The following is a 20,400-nucleotide window of genomic DNA, read 5'->3' on the forward strand; positions in this document are numbered from 1 at the left end:
ACAAAAGATAAAACAAGATTTCAGAGAATGGTGAAAATGTGTTAAGACAAAAGGCATGAACCAGGGACAAAAGGAATCAGTCTGGTTTCTCTTCGCGGAGGGGTGGGGGGGGGGGGGGGGGGGGGGGGGGGGGGGGAACAAAATAGAGCCCTTTTTTTACGCTTCAGGAAATATCCTCCCTCCTGCAGTTTATAAGGATAAGAACAGAGAACATACAGGGGTTGATTCACAAATGATAGACAGGTGTCCACTCTGGAGGTCACAGAAAGTTGAAAGTACGTAACTATCTTTACTTTCTCATTCATCACGTTCCAGCTATTGTTTTGCATATCGGAGAAAGCCTTTGAACTGGAACTGTAGCAGGACAGGAAATGCATTGTATGTATGGAGCAAGTGGGAGGTTTTCCACACTGGACTTCATGCAAATGCTCCCAGTGTATGGGGTGGGGAGTGTGTGTGCACATGTGTGGGGTGGGGGGGTGGTCTGTGGGGCTTTTGTCTAGGCTGATGTTCAGGTCTAGTATTTAGTAATGCCCTTTCCTCTGTTCCAATATACAGTATATGCCATTGGCAGGTTGTCAAAAATCTAAATCAGCACATTTTCACGAGTTCACTAACATGGGGAGTATGGCGTATTCGTGAAAGTAAATGCATAATTAAAAATAACAGAATAAACACGACGGAATAATAATAGGGGAAGTAGACTCCATGCCATATGGTAGCAAGCATCCAACGTAATGAGGCATACCATGACCCCCTTCAACACAGTCCAGCTATCTGCCCATATTTAAGCTGTTTGGACTGTGAATAATCAGAGTAAACACAAAGCAACAGCTCTGCTTCTGAAGTGTTTTTTTAGTGAATCAACTAATTGTTTTGGCTTCATGGGAATAGATTTCACTGCTTGCAATCTTTCAGCATAGGCCTGTGTGCCAGTGACTGGAGGGTGTGTGTCTGTATATATATATATATACATACATACATATATATATATATATACACACACGCACACACACACACACACACACACACACACACACACACACATATATATATATATATATATATATATATATATATATATATATATATATATATATATATATATATATATATATATATATAATTCTGAGAATAAAACAGATCACATATTTTAATGAGTAATAAAAAAATCTGCAGTGTGCTTGCCAGGCAAAACATGTGATGATGCATGCCTCTTGTTCAGTGCTTTCCTACACTGAGTACAAAAAGGGTTTTGTGCTCCCCTGTCCTGCATCATAGAGTCTATGAGAGCAGGTAGCCACAGTCTGGCTCGTATTTCCAATGGGGCACATTTCTACGTGACCCCACCGCAGGCCAGGTCTTGAATTACAGGAAACCGTCCCCAGGTAGCTTCCTCCACTAGCGCTGGCCCAGATGTGTTCCTACCCTTGGGTCTATGAAACATGCTTTGTCTTTCCATGTGGATTCAGGACAAACATTACTTAACACCATGGTGTGCGTGATTGCTGAGACAGGTGGAGAGACGGAGAAATTTACTGCGGTTTTAATGGCAGGATCGACTCTTGCCGTTCTGCACCTGCACACGCACATGCACGCATATTGCACGGACAAGACGCGCAGCATCGCAGACGCTGATGAGAGAAGCCGTGGATGCAATCACCCCAGAGCACTCCCAAACATCTCCGTGTCTAACAAAATCACCCCAGAGCACTCCCAAACATCCCCGTGTCTAATGCATAACATACATATGCAAGCTCTGGCATGGGATACAGATATGGCTCGCCGTGGAGGGCTGGTGAGGAGATCGGACTTCAGCGCGAGGAAATGTTGCCAAGACACGACTCGCACAGGAAAACAATCCTCTCTGGCTCAGTGCAGAGCTGATAAACACAAGGACTCCAGCTTTAAACGTGAGGGTAATCGAAACCCACCCTGAGAAATTGCTACGACGCCGTAAAGTTTGTTTCGCTTTTAGCCTGTAGAGTAGAAAAGAGTAATGGAGGGCTTCATTCATCTGGTCTGAGATGGTACATGAGAGTGGAACACAACAACTAGGCTGTTTCAAAATGGCATCCGTAATGGTAACAGATATATGATTGTGTGAGGTCTGGCGAGAGCATGAGGACTGGAGAAAGTCAGGTCTACTGGATGTGCAACATCTTAGAGTAAAAATAACCGCACTGAGGGCTCTGAGTTAAGTCCATCTTCTTCAGAAAAACCTCTGGACGTCAACCCATGCCTCAGTAACTGGACCCAGAGCAGCACAAGAGGGTGACTTCCCATGTATATGAAACTCAGTGGATGCTCCATTGTGCTGAAAGGGGAAATGGAACGTGCACACAGAGGGCTCATTCTCAGATCAGCCCTCCGTAACAGACCTCCTTCTGAATCAAGTTATGGTTATCTGACTAAACTCACAACATCCACACAACCAGCAGGAAAACGTACTGAGAACCGGACACGACGGGCTTCATGAGAAAGAGCTCCTGAGAGAGCCAGGGAAAGAGAAAAGTAAATAATATCAGCCTTTCCTTTCACCTTTACGGGAATAATACACCACACCGGTCTGCAGATGCAGAATCTCAAAGAGAATGAATGAACGAATGAATGAATGAATGAATGAATGAATGAATGAATGAATGAATGAATGGGTGGATGGGTGGATGGGTGGATGAATAAATGAATGAATTAATGCATGAATTAGCTCCCAAAGCTGGAGACAGTACTGAGGAGGAAAACATAAATTCAACAGCCAAACTCCCCGTCCTGCAATGAATAATTACTGTCTCCACACCAGACATGCATGACAAACAGCGAACAGAACTAAGCCTTTTAAGAGCCTCTCAAACCCGCTCTTGTTCTGAATATGCCTGACTTCTTGTGTTCAGAACTCTCATTTCCAGATCTCGACACAGATGAATCTGTAGCCTAAAATGAACTCTCATTTGAAAAATAAAATCCAGCACACCCTGACAACGTAGCGAGTGAAGAGAAACCCCGTCACACGGGAGGGCCTGGCATGTCCGTGTCCACTCCTGCCTCCCCGTGAAGCAGAACCAGGCCCCGCGGCCGGTTTGGCGCTGCGCGAGTAGTGGCAGGCAGAGTGGGAGAGCTCCAGTGGGACTATGACAAAAACAGACTCGTCCTGTGGATGGTATAAGTGTCCTGGTTTGGTCCTTTGTGGCTTTGGGGAATGCAGTGGAATGGCTAAAATTGCATTCTTGAACACTGAAAAACCAACACGCCTGGTGTGTGGTATGAAATGAGTTCTAAATATGATTTTGACTAATAATAGCTATCAGGAAATAGGTTTACACTGACAAAGAAAGAATTAGTTCAAAGCTGAATTTTCATTATTAGAGGGGTCCATGGGCTTGCCTTTGACATTATGCAGGATAGCTTCTGTAACCTGACAGGTCTCTTGGTTTTTAAGAACTCTTGCAGACGACCACTGAAACAGTTCAGTTGTCAAACTTTCCTATTCTCGTTTTCTTTCCCTGTTCTCCTTTCCTTTGCATGTATTCTCTTCTCTTCCTGTCTACGTAGTGCTGTACCTCTCTGTGTGGCTACTGCCTTTCCACTTCCACTACTCCTTATAGGGAACCCACATTCCAAATTCCTCTGATCACTGACCAACCGCTCTCTACAAATATAAGTTAAATGAACCTGCAACAATGTGGAATTCCAGTATTTATCTAGGCTGCTTTTTCTGGAAGGCACTTTTAGTGCAGACGCTCCAGTTGGACCCACACATTCCAGGGCGCTTTTGAAGTGTGAGATTGGTGTTTGTATGCAAGGAAAGAGGAAAAACAAAAAAGACAATCTGTCCCAGTTTCCCCTGCTCTGAAAGGACCTAACAAGCATGTGGATAGGCCACTTGTGGCTGCTCGGATCATAGGAACTGGCTTTAGGTCAGGATTTCAAAACATAAGGTATAAAATTCCAACTAAGCAATAGCAGTTCAGAAACAACATCTGCAAATCTACATGTAATTTTGGAGTCACGGTCTCAGCAGGTGATTAATAACAGGATTATTATGTGATTACCATGTTATTTTTCCAAGTAGGTGAAATTAATAGAAGTGGATCGGAGGAAACCTTCACATTGAGTGAAAATATTGGCTCATCCTTCCCTAATGCCCGAGTCTTGTGTAATTTGAAATGGAATATAGCTTCTTCTGAAATCTACACTGCATCTACTGACAAACTTAAGTCTTCAATTTGAAGGCAGATAAAACTTCCAGATTTAGTTGTGTGAATGTGATGTTGGCGCAACCAAAGCACAGCGTACGTGAGAGATATGTGCCCATGGTGGAAGACACCTACCTCCAGGAAACACGTCCCAGCAGCTGTGTTCTCCTTGATGGACACATTGTAGAAGGTGCTTTCAAAGACTGGCTCATTGTCGTTAGTATCCTGTAGGCTGATTTCCACAAGTGCAGTGGAGGACAAGGGAGGCCTTCCTCCATCCGTAGCTACCACCTTGACGCTCGGCACTGGATCGGACTCATAATCCAGCTGGGTAGCTGTAGTGATGATCCCCGTCACTGGGTCAATAGTGAACCAGTCCGAACGTGTCCCCTTGTTCGGCAGGATGCTATAGCGGACATCGCCATTGGGGCCTTGGTCTTTGTCTCGTGCCGTCACCTGTAGCACAAAGCTGCCTGGGTAAACCACCTCCGGAATAGTCTGCTTGTATGCCTGCTGATCAAACAGGGGGGGATTGTCGTTGATGTCTGTGACTTCGATTATGAAGGATGATTCTGCCCGGAGTGGCGGGGTGCCAGAGTCTGTAGCCATGACACGGAGCTCATAAGAGTCTCTCTCTTCACGATCCAGAACCTGGTCCACACAGATGAGATAAATGATGCTGTCCTTAGTGGTGAGGGCAAACTTACCATCACCACCTTCCAGGGACACATTGACATTGGAGTATTCACCATAATCAGGGTCTGAGACTGAGATACGAGCTACATACTGCCCAGGTTGGGCACCCTCGGATATTCGAGGAGACCCATCCTCACTGAGGAAGATGATAGTCATAGTTGGCTGATTATCATTGTAGTCACGGACGTGGATCGTGACGAAGGCATTTGTGATTTCCGGATGGCTGGCGTTGTCCTTCGCTTGCACTACCAGTTCATGTACCTTCCGTACTTCAAAGTCCAAGAGCTTGTTAAGTGTGATAATTCCTGAACGAGGGTCAATGACAAAGTATCTATCTGGGTCACTTTGCCTGCGGTTGATCTCATAAAGCACAAGACCATTGTCACCTTCATCTGCGTCGGAGGCAAACACTTGCAGGATATTACTACCCTGCGGGAGACTTTCAGAGATGATGGCATGGTATCTGCTCTGATTAAAAACAGGAGCATGGTCATTTATGTCTTGCACGATAACGTCAAGGGTCATCTGTCCGGTTTTCTTAGGAGAGCCCCCATCAAAGGCCTCCAGGACCAAAGAGTAAGCTGCTCTCTTCTCTCGGTCTAAGACACCGTTGACCACGAGGTCCAGGTAGAGGACCTTGTTCGCCGCCCTCTTCGTCTCCAGCCGAAACACTTGGCCCACGTTACCTTCTTTGATGATGTATCCCTGCGTGGTGAGCTGGTCTTTGTCTGCATCCGTGGCTGGCTCCAGGGAAAACTTGGTCCCCACTGCAGTCTGTTCAGGGATCTTTAGAGAGGCCTTTTTCTTGGGGAAGACTGGAGCATGGTCATTGATATCATTCACCGTGATGGACACCTTCACCGTAAGGCCGGTCATTGTGACTGCTATGAAGCTGTAATGGTCTCTCTCCTCCCTGTCAAGCCGGTGGGCAGTTTTGATGATGCCAGTGGTCTCGTCGATGTGGAGGTCACTGCCTATCCCAGTTCCCTCGTGGTCAGAGATGAAGTAGAGTGACGCGGTTTCTCCAGGAGGTAATCCAGCACTAATGTCACCCACTATCGTGCCAGCAGGCTGTTCTTCGTCCAGCTGTAACTCCAGGACACCTGGAGCTGCTTCTGCGCTCACTGTCACTGTTAACAATTCTACAGTCACAAGCACCAGCAGGAACATCCTTAGCCTCCAACCTCTTCGGCTATAAAACCAGTTATATATGTTGTCTCCGGAGCCTTTGAATATCGTCATTGCAGCCCAGTTTCCTTACACCTGCAAAAGAAGAGATACAGGACACTGTCACAAGCTGAGATCACACTATCAAAGCACAAACACCAGTGCGTCTGAATGCAGGCATACATCACACTCTGCTGTCTAGAAGGTGCTGGAGGTCTGGTGTGGATCACTGAGCATGTGTGCTTTAGAAAACTGAAGCAAGGAGAGGCTTTGGCCCAGCTGGGAGACTATGATTGGACTATAAGCTGCCTTGTCTTTATCCTACCGACAGCTTTTCTCCAAATGAAACACAGTCCTCACACTCATTGCACACATAGGCCACTCCTTTACACATAATCTGTTAAGCTCCAACAGGAAATTCAGACTGCTTCAAGAACATTAACAACACTACCTAATACAAACTTTCCTATTTATCATACCAAATAATGGATTGTCTTGTTTGTATGCATCACACACAGACTTATGGACAGTTCAAGAAACATCTCAGATACAATCAAAAGAATCATCAACTGGCTATAATTAAAGAAAGCCACCACACATCTCTTTCTGTAACACTGTGTGTAAGACAGACTGAAGCATTTTAGGATAATGAAAAACTGTCCACATGCATTTAGCTGAGTAGGTGTTATAACTATTACGCATGACAGGAATGTGGCCCGGATTTAAGGATGTTTAAATCACTAGGCACAAAGTGGTAGAGAAAGGACCATTCGCTCATCTCGCTATGCTACCATTCATTCAGGATTTTAGTCCGGGAAACATCTCAAAAATTAAAGGATAAGTAAAGAGTAAATTGTGAAAGCAAAGGAGAGACATGAGAGGAAGAGTTTAGAGTGGAGAGTGTGTTTATGTGTTTAGAGTATAGTGTGTGTTTGGAGCAGAGTATGTGTTTGGAGTAGAGTGTGTGTTTGGAGCAGAAAGTATATTTGGAGTAAAGAGAATGTATTTGGAGTAGAGAGAGTGTGTTTGGAGCAAAGAGTGTGTTTAGAGTAGAGAGTGTGTTTGGAGCAGAGAATGTGTTTGGAGCAGAGAGAGTGTATTTGGAGTAGAGAGTGTGTTTGGAGCAGAGAGTGTATTTGGAGCAGAGAGTGGAGCAGAGAGTGTGTTTGGAGTAGACAGTGTGTTTGAAGCTGAGAGTGTGTTTGGAGTAGAAAGTGTTTGGTGCTGAGAGTGTGTTTGGAGTAGAGAGAGTGTGTTTGGAGCAAAGAGTGTGTTTGGAGCAGAGAGTGTGTTTGGAGCAGAGAGTGTGTTTGGAGTAGAGAGAGTGTGTTTGGAGCAGAGAGTGTGTTTGGAGTAGAGAGAGTGTGTTTGGAGCAGAGAGTGTGTTTGGAGCAGAGAGTGTGTTTGGTGTTTGGAGCTCCGCTTCTGCCACAGAGGGAACTATGGAACACTGAGACCCACAGGTGGCCAACATTACCAATGTTATTTCATCCACTGTTAAAACAACACAGCACAGCACAGATCAGGCAGCACAGCACAGATCAGGCAGCACAACACAGACCAGGCAGCACAGACCAGGCAGCACAACACAGACCAGGCAGCACAGACCAGGCAGCACAGATCAGGCAGCACAGACCAGATCAGGCAGTTCCACCACCTGCACAGCCTTATTGGAGCTCTGTTCAAACCTCATGTAGCCCCACCTACCCTGCGCTGGGGAGACGAGTGTGCTGTTTTAGTGAGAGTGGGTTTCTCCAAACCCAACTGGCAAAGCAGTGCACACTGTCATTTTAGACTGTGTTTATGGGTAGGCTGTGAGTGTAATATGTCTTTGTCAGGACTCTTTTAGTAACTGCTGTTCTGTAAGCCGCAGGCCCCAAAAAGGGAACAAAAGAAATATTGAATCTGGATTTAAATGTGATTTTTGCTCTGCAGCTTCAGTGAATTGGACCGCATTAATTCAGTTTTGAGTCACCACACGTGTCCTCATTTTTCATGCTCCCTCTAGTGGCAGAAGAGGGATGTATGCACTTCAGTGAAGTAGAGGGTGATTTTAGAACAGGATGAATCACACAGTACATCTAGATTCCAGGGAGAACTACTCAGTTGCTCAGTTGTGTGTGTGTGTGTGTGTGTGTGTGTGTGTGTGTGTGTGTGTGTGTGTGTGTGTGTGTGTGTGTGTGTGTGTGTGTGTATGTATGTGTGTGTATGCATGCACACACATGGGTATGGGTGTGTATGTCCATGAGTATATTGTGAGCAAGCGTCTGTTTTTGCGTGTATGTATGCGTCTATGTCATGTCTGACATCCCAGATGAACAACCACACAGACACAGATAACCAGCAGGGCTCCGTGGCGTCTACCCCACACTATAATCTGCCTGTTAGAAACCCGTCACTAGCACATATAACTGCACACACACACTGTCATAGCTACGGAGTAACACACACACACACGTTCCCACAACATAGAGACACCTAAGAGACCATAGACGTCTCTGCAAACCACGCCTCGCCCAAGTACTGAAGATTCAAGTCTGCTATATAATCTTCAATGAAGTCTTATACAAGGAAACAATCAAACAAAAGAATCTGCCCCCCAGACAAAAAAAAACGCAAAAGAATTCACCCCACCACCAAAAAAAGACACAGGCACAGGCTCTCAGAGCTTGTTCATGTGCCAAAAATGTAAAATGTGAGACATCTCTGTTTTCCTGTATGTAGTTCTCTATTGGGTTCCCCTCACTGCACTGTAAGTGTCCTTCGGGTGTACTATGCATGAGCCTGCAATATAGAGTTTCACTTTGCTACTGTCATGAGGCTGTGTTGAATAATGGCTGTGAAGCTGAAGTTGGATTTCTGAGAAGAGCTCCCCCTGTAGGCTCTGGGGGGGAGTGCCACAAGCTCCCTCTCCCTCTAATGCGTATAACAGACACAGCAGGGAACACAAGAGCCAATAGTAGCCAAATTAAACAGGCTCCAGAGTCACAAAGGCCCTCTCTGAATGGCCACACTGCCCAGACAATGTGTCTTATTCTCATATTTAACAGCTTATTAAAGTATATGGCACAGACCTAACTGTCTCTCTATCATACAGAATAAACAGAAGCCAGACAGAATGACTGACAGGGGCGTCTGAGAGAGAGTAGCAGGGGTCCTTTCTGCTCACCGCGCTGCTGTAGTCCAGCACCCCAGAGCTGCAGCTGCTGTCTCCCAGTTAGACATGTGAGATTTTATGATTTGATTTGTGCTGTACAGGGAACCAGCCCTGGAAAGGCAGAGTCCAGAGCAGTTCGGGGACACCCACTAAAACCAGGTGATCAGCTGATGAGCTGAATCAAATATGTTTGAGTGAGGAAATCCAATGCAGTGTCTCACCCCAGCCCTGTGCTCCGTGTAGAGCCGATTCCGGAGATACGGCGCGTAAAACCTTTGCTGTGTTGCACAAAAGCAGCGGGCATCCTGGACCTGAATATCAGATGTTCCTACAGGTCCAAGTGCAGATATTCTCACATAAAATCTGAGGGTTGGCACACAGCTTCCTAAAGGCACAGCCAGGCTGTCCTGGTGTTGAAGAGGCACCTATAAAACTCAAGTTAAACCATGTCTGATATCTCCCTTTAAATACATTTTTGGAGGAAAACCATCAATTTTTTTTCATGGTTCTTAATAGTCTTGAAATGTCTAGAATTGTTTAGTTTTCTCCTTGAATTTTAAATATTATTTAAGATGATCAGGCCAGTAATAATGATGGAAAGCACCCTAAAACCACAATAATGGCGTTTTGTGCTCCTGAAACACAGGCCTCCTGGAGGGTATTTTTTCCAGATGCTGATGTCCTCCGTTGTGGCGTTCACCTCTCCACCTCCTCGCCCGTGGGTAAGGAATGCGCTCCTTCTAGGTTTCCAGGATTTGGAGAACCGCAAGTCATGAGCCTCCTGAATTTAGCCGTCCAGCTGTCGTCAGGACCTCCGCTCCAGGACGAAGGGGGCAGGCGGGTCTGAGCGAGCGGCAGTGTGTGTGGAGGGCCGATCCTCTTACGCCCCACTCACGGCGCCCTGCACCCACGCCAAGATGAAACCGTGTGTACGGTTTGTGTGTGTACCATTCCCAAAATGTGCAAAACACAGGACCAAAGGTCCAAGAGATAAATTTGGAATAGTGTAAGGTTGGAGAGGAGAAATGCAGTGGAGGACGGGTGACCTATATTTGACTTTAGCAACGGTATAACTACCCCAAACCAGCAACGCATTTCATGCCAAAATCACTTCTCAACAGAGTAGTGAAATAGTAGATTTAATGTGGTGCCTTGTCCTATTATGTAAGAATATGTCAGTAGATACTTATTCACTGAGTCTGTGGCATATACAATATGTTTCACTTCAAACTTTATTGAAATAAGTCAGGGACGATGCTCTGGGGGGCAGTCGCAGGCAAGTTGCTTTTACCATATCAAGATTCCCTGTGCGCTTTAGCAAAACACCTCCTTAATCAAACTGGGACTGGTACAGAGGCCCAGATCTCTGGGAGGTGCTACTGGTGCAATGACCCAGGTGGTGCTACTGGCACAGAGACACGGGTGGTGCTACTGGTGCAGAGACACGGGTGGTGCTACTGGTAAAGAGGCCCGGGTGGTGCTACTGGTGCAGAGTGCTGGGTGCTCTCAGAGTACTGGTCCCCCCCTTTTGCATTTATTTCAATTCACTCACTCTAAGTGAATGGGGGCTGGTTTTAGAGTGTATTTTTCAAATCTCTAAATCTTCTCAGAAACTTGCTGGAAAATGTTGACATCATTCCTTCTCTCATGGGAACTCTGAAGTGTCAACCAAGGGTGACTTGAAACGTGTAAAAAGTTTGCAGTTCTGAACAGCCTCCAAGAAATTTACCACATGACATCGATCATCTTCTGACACCCCGTGGTCACCTATGCCAGAACTGCTTTGTTTTAACTTAAACATTCAAAAAATGTAGTGAAAGAACTTGCCAGAAACAAAACATTGGGGTGAAAAGCCAAATGTGGGTGAGTAGGATCAAAAGCATCACTTTATTAAAAGTCCATCCCTCTTTCCTGTCTCTCTTCCCTTGCTCAAAAGAAAAACTATATTATTATTCAACAAGTTAAACAAACACTGAATCGAACTGTTCACTTCTTTTCTGCCATGCAATTTGCCAGATTTTGAATCAATAACATGAGGACACAGTAGACATTTGTCCTGGCTGGAGTAGGCAGGTGTATCTCCAGGTGGGGGAGGGAGTGATCCGGTACCAGAGCAGTGCGGACCGAGACAAATCCAAAACAACACGCGGTTTCCGTGTTGTGATCAGAGCCGACACCGCTTCTGCGGCACGCAGGGGTAGTGTGTGTGCTCTCCAAGACTACAACCAGACAGGAAAACAGAGATGAAGAGACAGAGAGAGAGAGAGAGAAAGAGAGAGCAAAAGAAAGAGAGAGGCGAGTATGCTGAATTATTAAGAAGCAAATAGCCAACTGGTTATCGGAGAAGACGTGATATTAAACACAGCAATGGAGGCATATCAAGTTCTGCCACTTCAGCCACAGAGAGTCTGCAGTGACATCTAGATCATTCATAGTTTCACTCTCACAGCTGACTCAGATGAGGTCAAGAACTACAAAGAGATGGAAAACGCTACAGTGGTCATGGCATCGCCACACCAGCCAAGACCTGGTTGTAGGGCTGAAAGTGGTCAGAGCTTCCCTTCATCCAAAGCTTTGCTCTACCATGGATGCTCACAGAAGCTGCTCTGTTATGCTGATCTAAGACCAGTTTGTGATTCCTTTATAATAGTTAGTGTCAGGAAATAGCATGAGGTAGCAGATCCAAGATCAGCAGTTCGCCAGAGTGAACAGGAATCATGCCTCAGCAGAGGTTCACAGGGGCTTGAGCAAACTTAAGCCTTATCTCCAAGTATGCTGTTTCCAGCCCATTAGCCTCATGTCAGGCTTGAGTTCAGTGCCCATTACCAGCACAAAATGGAACACAAATGCCACCACATACAGCTGATTCTGTCAGCTCAAAGCCACTGGACTAAAATTAAGTTTGCTCCATTACCTAATGGAACGCTTACGTAAATTCTCATGAATTACAACATTTTTAAATTGAACCTCCGTTTATGCTGGTTTGAGGAATTATTGGTTGAGGGAGAATGTTAACTGTTAATAAACAGTTAATGTGTTTTAATGTAAATGTGCATTATAAATGATCCACTAGCCATATCTATCATACACACACACACACTCACAGAGAAAGAGCGAGAGAGAAAGAGACAGAGAAAGAGAGACAGAGAGAGAGGTGGGAGCTTTACCAGACTTGAGTCTTTTTACCAAACTTCAGTGGAAAGCAGAGAGTGTTTTCTTCTGGAGCTGGCATTGTCAGCCACCATGTATATTCAGCTAATGAACCCAGTGACCTTTCAACATCCAAACACACATCATCCTAGCAGCATCTACATGAACATACTGTAGCAATGACAGCTCTGATATCAGAGAAATTCACAGGACAGGCTACCAACCACTGAGAAGTGTTACCCCGGCATTACGTGATCTCACTCAACAAAACCACACCATTACCTTTTAATGCTTCTAAAGGGGCTATTAATAATAACCACCTTCCATGGATAGCAAAGAGATTCTGGTTTCTAGAACAACATCATTCTGGACCACTCAGTCATTATAGTTTTTGCTTTAACTGTGCCAGCAAGCTGAGAGTAAAGTCCAACTATAGAGAGTATTTTGCAAACTAATTAAAATCAAATGTTTGGCGGTTGTTTTTTGCATTAGACTTCAACTTTGTTTTGGTACATGTGGTAATAAGGCACTGATGATCACGAAGAGAAACAAAATGTCTCAAGGATGCTTTGAGCAAGTTGGTATGGGTTGGAGTTCAGTTCTTGTGTAAACAATTTCCCTCAGCTACTTAAGAAAGAAGATCAGATGTGCAATCTTATTTGTTTTCACTCAACTTTCCCTTCTGTCATCAATTACACATGAGAGAGAGAGAGAGTGCGCGCGCGCGTGCACGCGCACGTACTTGCAATTCCCGACATTATTACTTAACATTCCGAGTTAAGCTTATTAGAATGAGTAGTTATTCTGAATGCAGTCTCGTAATAGCAAAAAGGTAAAGGCGTTTCTAAAGGAAAGTTAATGTTTTCTATCACTGTCAGGGCTGTTCGTTAAAAAAATTAACATTGATTCCCGATTCTTAGAAACGAATGCATACAAGGGCTCATGATAACCAGACCAAAATAAATGTTTAAAAATGTGTTCCCCCCCCCCCCCCCCCCCAAGATTTTCATTACATTTATCAGAGAACACTCTTGGTGTCCTTGGTTTACTACACAGACCTTTCAACTAACAAAAGATTTTACAAGTAGCCTGCAGAAATTTGCCTGTTGTGTTGAGCATTTGACGACGAAAAACCACTAAACAAGAACATAACCCGCCGGTACCACAGTCCTCAAAAACGGTTATTAGGCGCAGGCAAACACACGCTCTCCCGGGTCGCAAGTCTGCGTGAGTCCCAATAACACGGAAAAAAACCTCCGAGCCTCAATAAGAGCAGCTGTGTGATCAGCGTCCAACTGGTGACGAGCAGCAGTACGAACAGACTGGACCTCGCTGGGCGCTGGTTTATTTGACGCGTCTGTGATCTGCGTCGCACGCTGAGACTGCACATGTGCGCTGACCTAGGCGCTGTAGCAGGGCTGAGTCCTACTCGTTAGCTGATCTGAGAGCAGTTTTGCGGTCTGCCCAGTCATGACGCGGGTTTAAAATATGAAACGGAAAATGGACAGAATAAGTGGCTTGTACGTATTTGTCGGTATTTTATTTTATTTTTTTGCTTCTGCTCATTAGCCAAACCCCAAGTCATTTTCGAAAGAGGTCTGACTTGTTTATAATGCATTATATTCCTAGCAATATATAAAAAAGACAATCATAAAAGTCAGAAAGAAACCAGTATTGGAACAGGACGTGTTGCAAAGATAAATTCCGTACACCTGCAACTGCTACGAACATTTTAAAACCACGGGACTCTTACATAGTTATCTTGGGTTGTTCTTACATGTTTTACCATTCCGTCTTAAGTAAAGCGTATAGCAGTAGAGGAGCGCGAACACTGGCCATGCCCGTATAGGTGCGTACCGTTACGGAACATATTATAGCCACAGTCTAGGTGGAGAAAAACGACAATCCAGCAACAACGCGAACACAAACTCAGCCTCGCAGAATCTCAGAAACGGCGCTCTCCTTGTCCACTTAGGTTAAACACTGCCAAGTTAACGTGGACGTGTGGCGCACTGTCCCTCCCTTTGGGACATGGGCTCTGTGCTTAGGTGTCCGTTACCTGAAAGACTCGCATCAACTGTGTATACAAGTGTGTATAAGTCTACGTTTCCGTGTATATTTTCTCTAATTCAGTGTCATTTTAAATATCTGCAAGTAGACATATTTGTAATTACGCTGATGTCATTCTACAATATTCAGACCTCTGGCTATAAAAGTCATAAATTCATTAATTTATCATGTGAATATCTGGAATCAGTCACCTGACGACTTAAAAATTAAAACCCAAGCTAAAAGCTATATTTATACAATGTGTAAAAACTAAGCGATGTCAAAAAAGAGTTACACAATCTTAATACAGATCACCGTCTCTTTGGACCTGACAGGGCTCACTGTGGTTAACGGCTCAATATCACCGATTACTAATATTAAATAGCATACGTGAACAAGCCAGACTAATTGTATCTCTTTATCTCCATTGCCAAGGCAAGTCTCTAAGATGCTTGGCTGCATGAATCGGGTACTACAAGTCTAACAAGCAAAGGGGGCTTGCTTTTTTGTTGCATTCAAATGCATGAATGAGAACGACATTATAACGTGCAGTTGGTTTGAAGTGATGTAGAATGACCTCGCTTTATTTCAGGGACACTGCCACACCTTCTAGCATCTCCTCCGTAGCCGAAAGCATATCGAAAGACCCTCCAGAGCGGCGTTTGCCTTCACTTACATTCATCTGCTAAGGTTGGCCGTTCTGTCTTTGCGGTCCGTTGTTCCCCCAAATCCTATTTGCGTGCAGATGTATTTGCAGATCGTTCTGACGAGAGATCCAGTAGCAGGTGACGGGTTTGTGTAAAACGAATGTTTTACCAAGCCAGTGTAAAATCCATACCGAATTAAACCCCGATTTCTCTTCCTTTCCAGGGGTTTTTGCTAACGTACTGCTTTCACCGGCAAAAATACAGTGCCGCTTGCCCGCCGCCCGTCAGGTGTAAGCAAGCAGACTGCGCAGCTCAAAGATTTCTCCCCTAGAAGCTCAAACCAGAGTCCACTGTCCTATGGACCAATCACTTTCACAAATGTCAAACACAAAAGCACCGCGCACCTCCACATAACGGTCCCCCAAGCATCTAATTCCGCGCGGACTGTGTGCTGAGTGGACCCACCTCACCTCTCCGAGTGAAATCCGACACCGCGTTAAGGCCCAGCCTCCCTCTAATTTGAGTTGCTAATATATTCGACACGTGGGGAACGACACAAAAAGGGGGAGTGAAGAAAAAACGGGTCCGGAGAAAGGAGCTGTTATGGTAGGCTTTGGTGCCACCATGCTCTGCCTTTAAGAACTGGTTTTCAGACAAAGACCAAAATGTTAGTCTGGGGATTCAGGTCTCCATTCATTACAAAATAATGTCTTAATTATTATAGCAATGAAATAATAATGCGATTGTAGATTGCATTGATTTTATGGACATTTTATTGAATTAGTACATTATAGTGATTTGTGCTTTGTGCTAATACTTATTTTTTTCATTGTTGTGTATTATATCTAGGGCATTTAAATGCAGTCTAATTCATACATGGGTTTTTGTTTCGAAAAGCAGAAACGGTAGAGGTGAACTCCCAGCACTGAAGCTGGAAGCTACAAAAGATATGGTCAAATCACGGAGACGCCATTAAAAGAGGTCGAAAACACGCATCAGCTGGACGATCAGCAAGACCATTAATCACTCTGAGTTTCAGGTCACAATTCACTGGGGTGTGACTTGTGGAGACACCGGCCCGTAAGGCTGCGAAATTCTCATAAGGAGACGAAGAATAGAATATTTCTATTTCTAAACAGAAAGGTTTCAGGAAGATTGGACGGGAATACCTGAAAACGTGTGAGATCCTTGAACAATTCTGAGATGTATGGGTTTTTGTAAATCGTTTGATGCATCTTTTATATTTCAAGCATCACATCGGTGGCAGAGGAAAGCACTGCAGAGAGTTTGGAAGCCCCTCTTAAACGATAGCAGATGGAGTAATTGTGTCACTCCTGCTCGAGCGCTCAGGGAGTGATTCTCCACACAGCTCCGCATTTAGTCCCATTGTGGCTCTGGAAATGAAAGTCTGGGGCCCATTTGGCTTCTTTACGTATCCTTTACAATGCAGGCCTGGACACTCTGATTGCATCTCCCCCAACATGCTGGAACCTCTCTCCCTGACTGGAGCATGTGTCTCTAAATGTTAAGGCTATTGGCTGAGGTTATTGGTCATGATAAATGGATCCAGTCCAGTTATTTGTCTTTCGGATCCAAATGTATTAGCAGTTGTAAATTCAGTCTCAGTCACTGTGAGCGATTGGTTCTGCATTGATTTGAGATACTCTTGTCTGTGGTGTCAGAATCCTTTGCATAAGGTACGTTCAACATTTTAATGGGCTTATCCCAAGATAGTATTGAGTCATACATCATGATGTTGGAGAAAACAGTATATTAAGACAATTGAAAATCATTAATAAAAAAAACACAGATGATAACCACAGTTTCTTTGGCAATGAAAATAATCATAAGACATTTTTTTCCAGAAAAGAGAGACAAAGTAAAAAGCAAAATATCTCTAGCTCTGGGCATCAGATTTTCATCCTGGGTTATCTCTGTAGCCGCTAGCCACATTCTGACCTGATTCACACTTTTTTGCCACTGATAGGCAGGGATGAAGTCACCGTCTGTGCTCCCATGAGAGAAAAGGGTTCTTGTTTGTACCCCAGTGCCACAACACCTCTGGCGTTTCCAAGTCTTGGTTATCGCTGCAAAAGTGACAGAGGCACTGGTGACCGAGACACAAGAGTGGCCTGGTGAACAAATCAGCCTGTGGTGAAGGGACTTGGCACATGAGAGAGATCGACGTCCTCTGGACGGGGGCACACTGTGGTTTTCACCCACATTTGGCGAGGAGAGATATCAGTTGTGACTGTGGCTGAAACTAAAGCTGCTGTTTTCCTGCAGGCCTAACAGCTGCACACACACACACACACACACACACACACACACACACACACACTTAGCTTCTGGTGAGTCTCGCTTTGGTTGAAACACAGCCATATCACTCCTTTGCAACCATGTTATGTGCAGTTATGACAAAACCAGCAACTTTACAGACATTGGAGAAAACACCTAACAGTGACTGACCTGTGGAATTTGAAATCTATTAGATCTGATATTACACTAAAAGGCTGGCATGACATTTAGACATTCTGTTGCTCTAAAGACCCCAGTGAATAAACAGTGATTCAGTCCAAAGGTTGAAACAACTGCTCCAAACGTTGAAACAACTGCAGCTGGTCAAGTGCTGTGTCAAATGCTGTGGGGGTCTGGATATGAGCTGGCTGAGAACGGCTTCAGGAGTCTGAGCTGTGAACCTGGAAATACCGTCTGTGACGGTACTGTATTTCCTTCCTCTTGTCCAGACCCATGGGATGTACATAGGCACCATGTCCCTATTCTTAGGACACAAGGTAGGGACACAAATAGTTGTGGGAACAGAAGGAGGATCAGGAAAGGACAGAGGTCCAGCCGTGCAGCTCTGTGTCAGCACTGATGTCAGTCCTGCTGTGCACGTTCAACTGGGCAGCACCGACTGCAGGTTTGAAAATCAAAAGCTTGCGTAGACATTTCGGTGTATTTTAGGATAGTTTGGTTGAAGTCTCCTCAAGGCTACAAAGTCCAGAGTTATAAAATTGTGCTATGGTCTTTTTAATATCTGCAATCCAGGACTAAATGTACCCTTTGAATAAGTTTTATAGAAGTATGAGTCAGGGCCTCACTCTGAGGAAGCAATAATCCTTTTATGTCTTAAAGCACCACTAGAATAATCTTATTTCCATAACATACCAGGGGATTACAAATGTAAAGTATGCATGTTGAGAATGTTTATGACAATGTTTAAATATTACTTTCATCAATGAAAGTTATTTTTTTAACAAGTCACATGACAAGTATGCAAATAATTCCATCACCGTATCATGTGATTTTTGTCCTTCCATAGGAGGAAGTTGAACAAGGGATCATTTGTAAGTCTTCTGTCATGTCCGCCAAATCCTCTATGATTTATCTCTGACGTTTCCCTCTTCTTGTTTGCTATAAAGAGTCATGGGTGTGAAAAGTGGCTCCATTCCAGTGACCTTCCATGGGAACGCGGGGTATATCTGTGATTCAGGAGAATGCACACACATGCATACAGAAAACAAAAGAGTTCTTGTTTGATGTTGCTTTATGTCTTTCCGTTACTTTCCTTTACTTTTTCCTTTACTCTGAAGAGGGGTTGTAATAAGGGTTAGGCTATGTTAAGTCAAAGGCAACTTTACTGTCAGTCTTTCTCACCATGAGGCATGGGGCTACATTTACCATTAAGTAGCAGCAAACAGCACAAATAGTGCAAACTGTGCAACGGTGGAAAAACAGTGAATGCAGACAACAGTGCAAACTGTGCGATTGTGCAAATGCAACACAGAAAAGAATTAAAAGGTGCAAATTCTACAAATGCAACTGAAACAACAAATAGCAGAAATACACACTACAGACTAAACAGTTTTAATAAACCATGTCATCTCTATGCATTGTATTAGGCCTAAGTATTGTACAGTAGGCCGTGTGTAATGGTGTTGGAAGGGATCCTATTTTGCATGGATTAAAAGTTTGTGCTGATGGCTGGAAAAGGACCATAAAGAGTGTCACAGCAGCGGACAGCGTGTGTTTGGAGATGAAAGCGAGTGAAGTCTTCATCTCAGGGGTGAAGTGACTGGGTGCAGCAGCAAATGCAAATGTGGAGTGGAACTGAGGCCACAGATCCGCTGGAGAGGGCAAGCGTTTTTTGGCAGCCGCGTGCAGGAGACTTACTGTCTGTGGGAAGAAGCTGTTCACAGGTCTAGAGGACTGGGCCTGGATGCTTTGATATCGTTTTGCAGAGTTATTAAGGAAAAGAGGCGTGGGTGGTCTGGAGAATCAGTGGGATGTGATTGGGTGGGGTCACAGGGGAGCGGGGAGGGTCCATGACTGTTGCCGGTTCTTTTGATCCTTTTTTTTTTGACTCTGTAACTCCAGCATCGTGTTATATACATATGTCTTCAGTTGGATATGATACTAAAGTATTCAGTTTTCATAATTTTGAAACTTCTTGAGAGGTAAACATCTCTTATTGTGTGTCATCAATACATAGGGATTGAATGGTGCTCCAATCCTAAGCATGAAAGTGCACTAATAACATTTCTTTCCTGTCCCACTGAAGAATGGATAATACATTAACTGTGGTTGTAAGTACCTGCTTTCCTTTTATGGAGACTTTGGGTCTGGAAGTATGAGGTTCAGATTATAGGACTGGGATTTTAAGTGTGAAGAAAGAAGTTGTAATGTGCTCTGGGAACTGAAAGAGCTGGTTTTAATATCGTTTTGCACAGCTTCCCCAGTGTTTTAGCAACTAGTGCTCTCACCACTCTCTCTGGAGACTCCCTGCTTGTCATAAAAGACAGGACACCCAAACATCCGTCTCCTCCCACTCCATTGAGCCGTTTCCATACAGAGCTCCTGTGTTAGAACTTCCAGCTGGAAAAAAAGAATATGAATGTGATGGGCAGATCAGAAGAGATGCTTCATCAAAGAAAACTGTGGTAATTTATGCTCTGTAGTGTTTCATAAATTAGGCTCTTTCATAATGTCACTGATTTCAGTTTTGAGAACTGACAACACTGATATTTAAGGGTTTGGGTTGAGACTTTGTAGTCTCTTATTGTATCTTTCACGTTGAAATATTAGTGGAACAATGCAAATGTAAAATAAAGTCTTTTAGAAAAAAAAACCCAATTTCAATGGCTGGTAAAACCACCCAGCATTGTCCATCAAAGCACCCTAGTCTAGCAAACAGGAAGTCTAAAATCCTGAGAATTTCCTGTAGTTCATTTTGCGTATGCAGGGTTGTGTTTTGAGAGAGCAATATGGCCGACTCTCCCTGGCCAACATAACTCTCCTCCGGCTTCCTTCCCTACGCTGACCTGGCTGTGAACGGCAT

General features: G+C 44.4%; 1 protein-coding gene across 1 annotated transcript in view; it reads right to left on the minus strand.

Moving 5' to 3' along the window:
* Positions 1-15,529, minus strand: part of dchs1b (dachsous cadherin-related 1b) — a 92,417-nt gene extending 76,888 nt beyond the window's left edge. Inside the window, exons 1-2 of the mRNA XM_077020156.1 lie at positions 15,089-15,529; positions 4,329-6,152 (exon numbers count right to left, since the gene is read on the minus strand). Of these exons, the coding sequence (XP_076876271.1) occupies positions 4,329-6,131 (1,803 nt within the window). The 5' untranslated portion in view covers positions 6,132-6,152; positions 15,089-15,529. The remainder of the gene's footprint in view (positions 1-4,328; positions 6,153-15,088) is intronic.
* Between the last annotated feature and the right edge of the window lie 4,871 nt (positions 15,530-20,400).

Source organism: Brachyhypopomus gauderio, chromosome 10 (genome assembly GCF_052324685.1).
Source record: "Brachyhypopomus gauderio isolate BG-103 chromosome 10, BGAUD_0.2, whole genome shotgun sequence".
Taxonomy (NCBI): domain Eukaryota; kingdom Metazoa; phylum Chordata; class Actinopteri; order Gymnotiformes; family Hypopomidae; genus Brachyhypopomus; species Brachyhypopomus gauderio.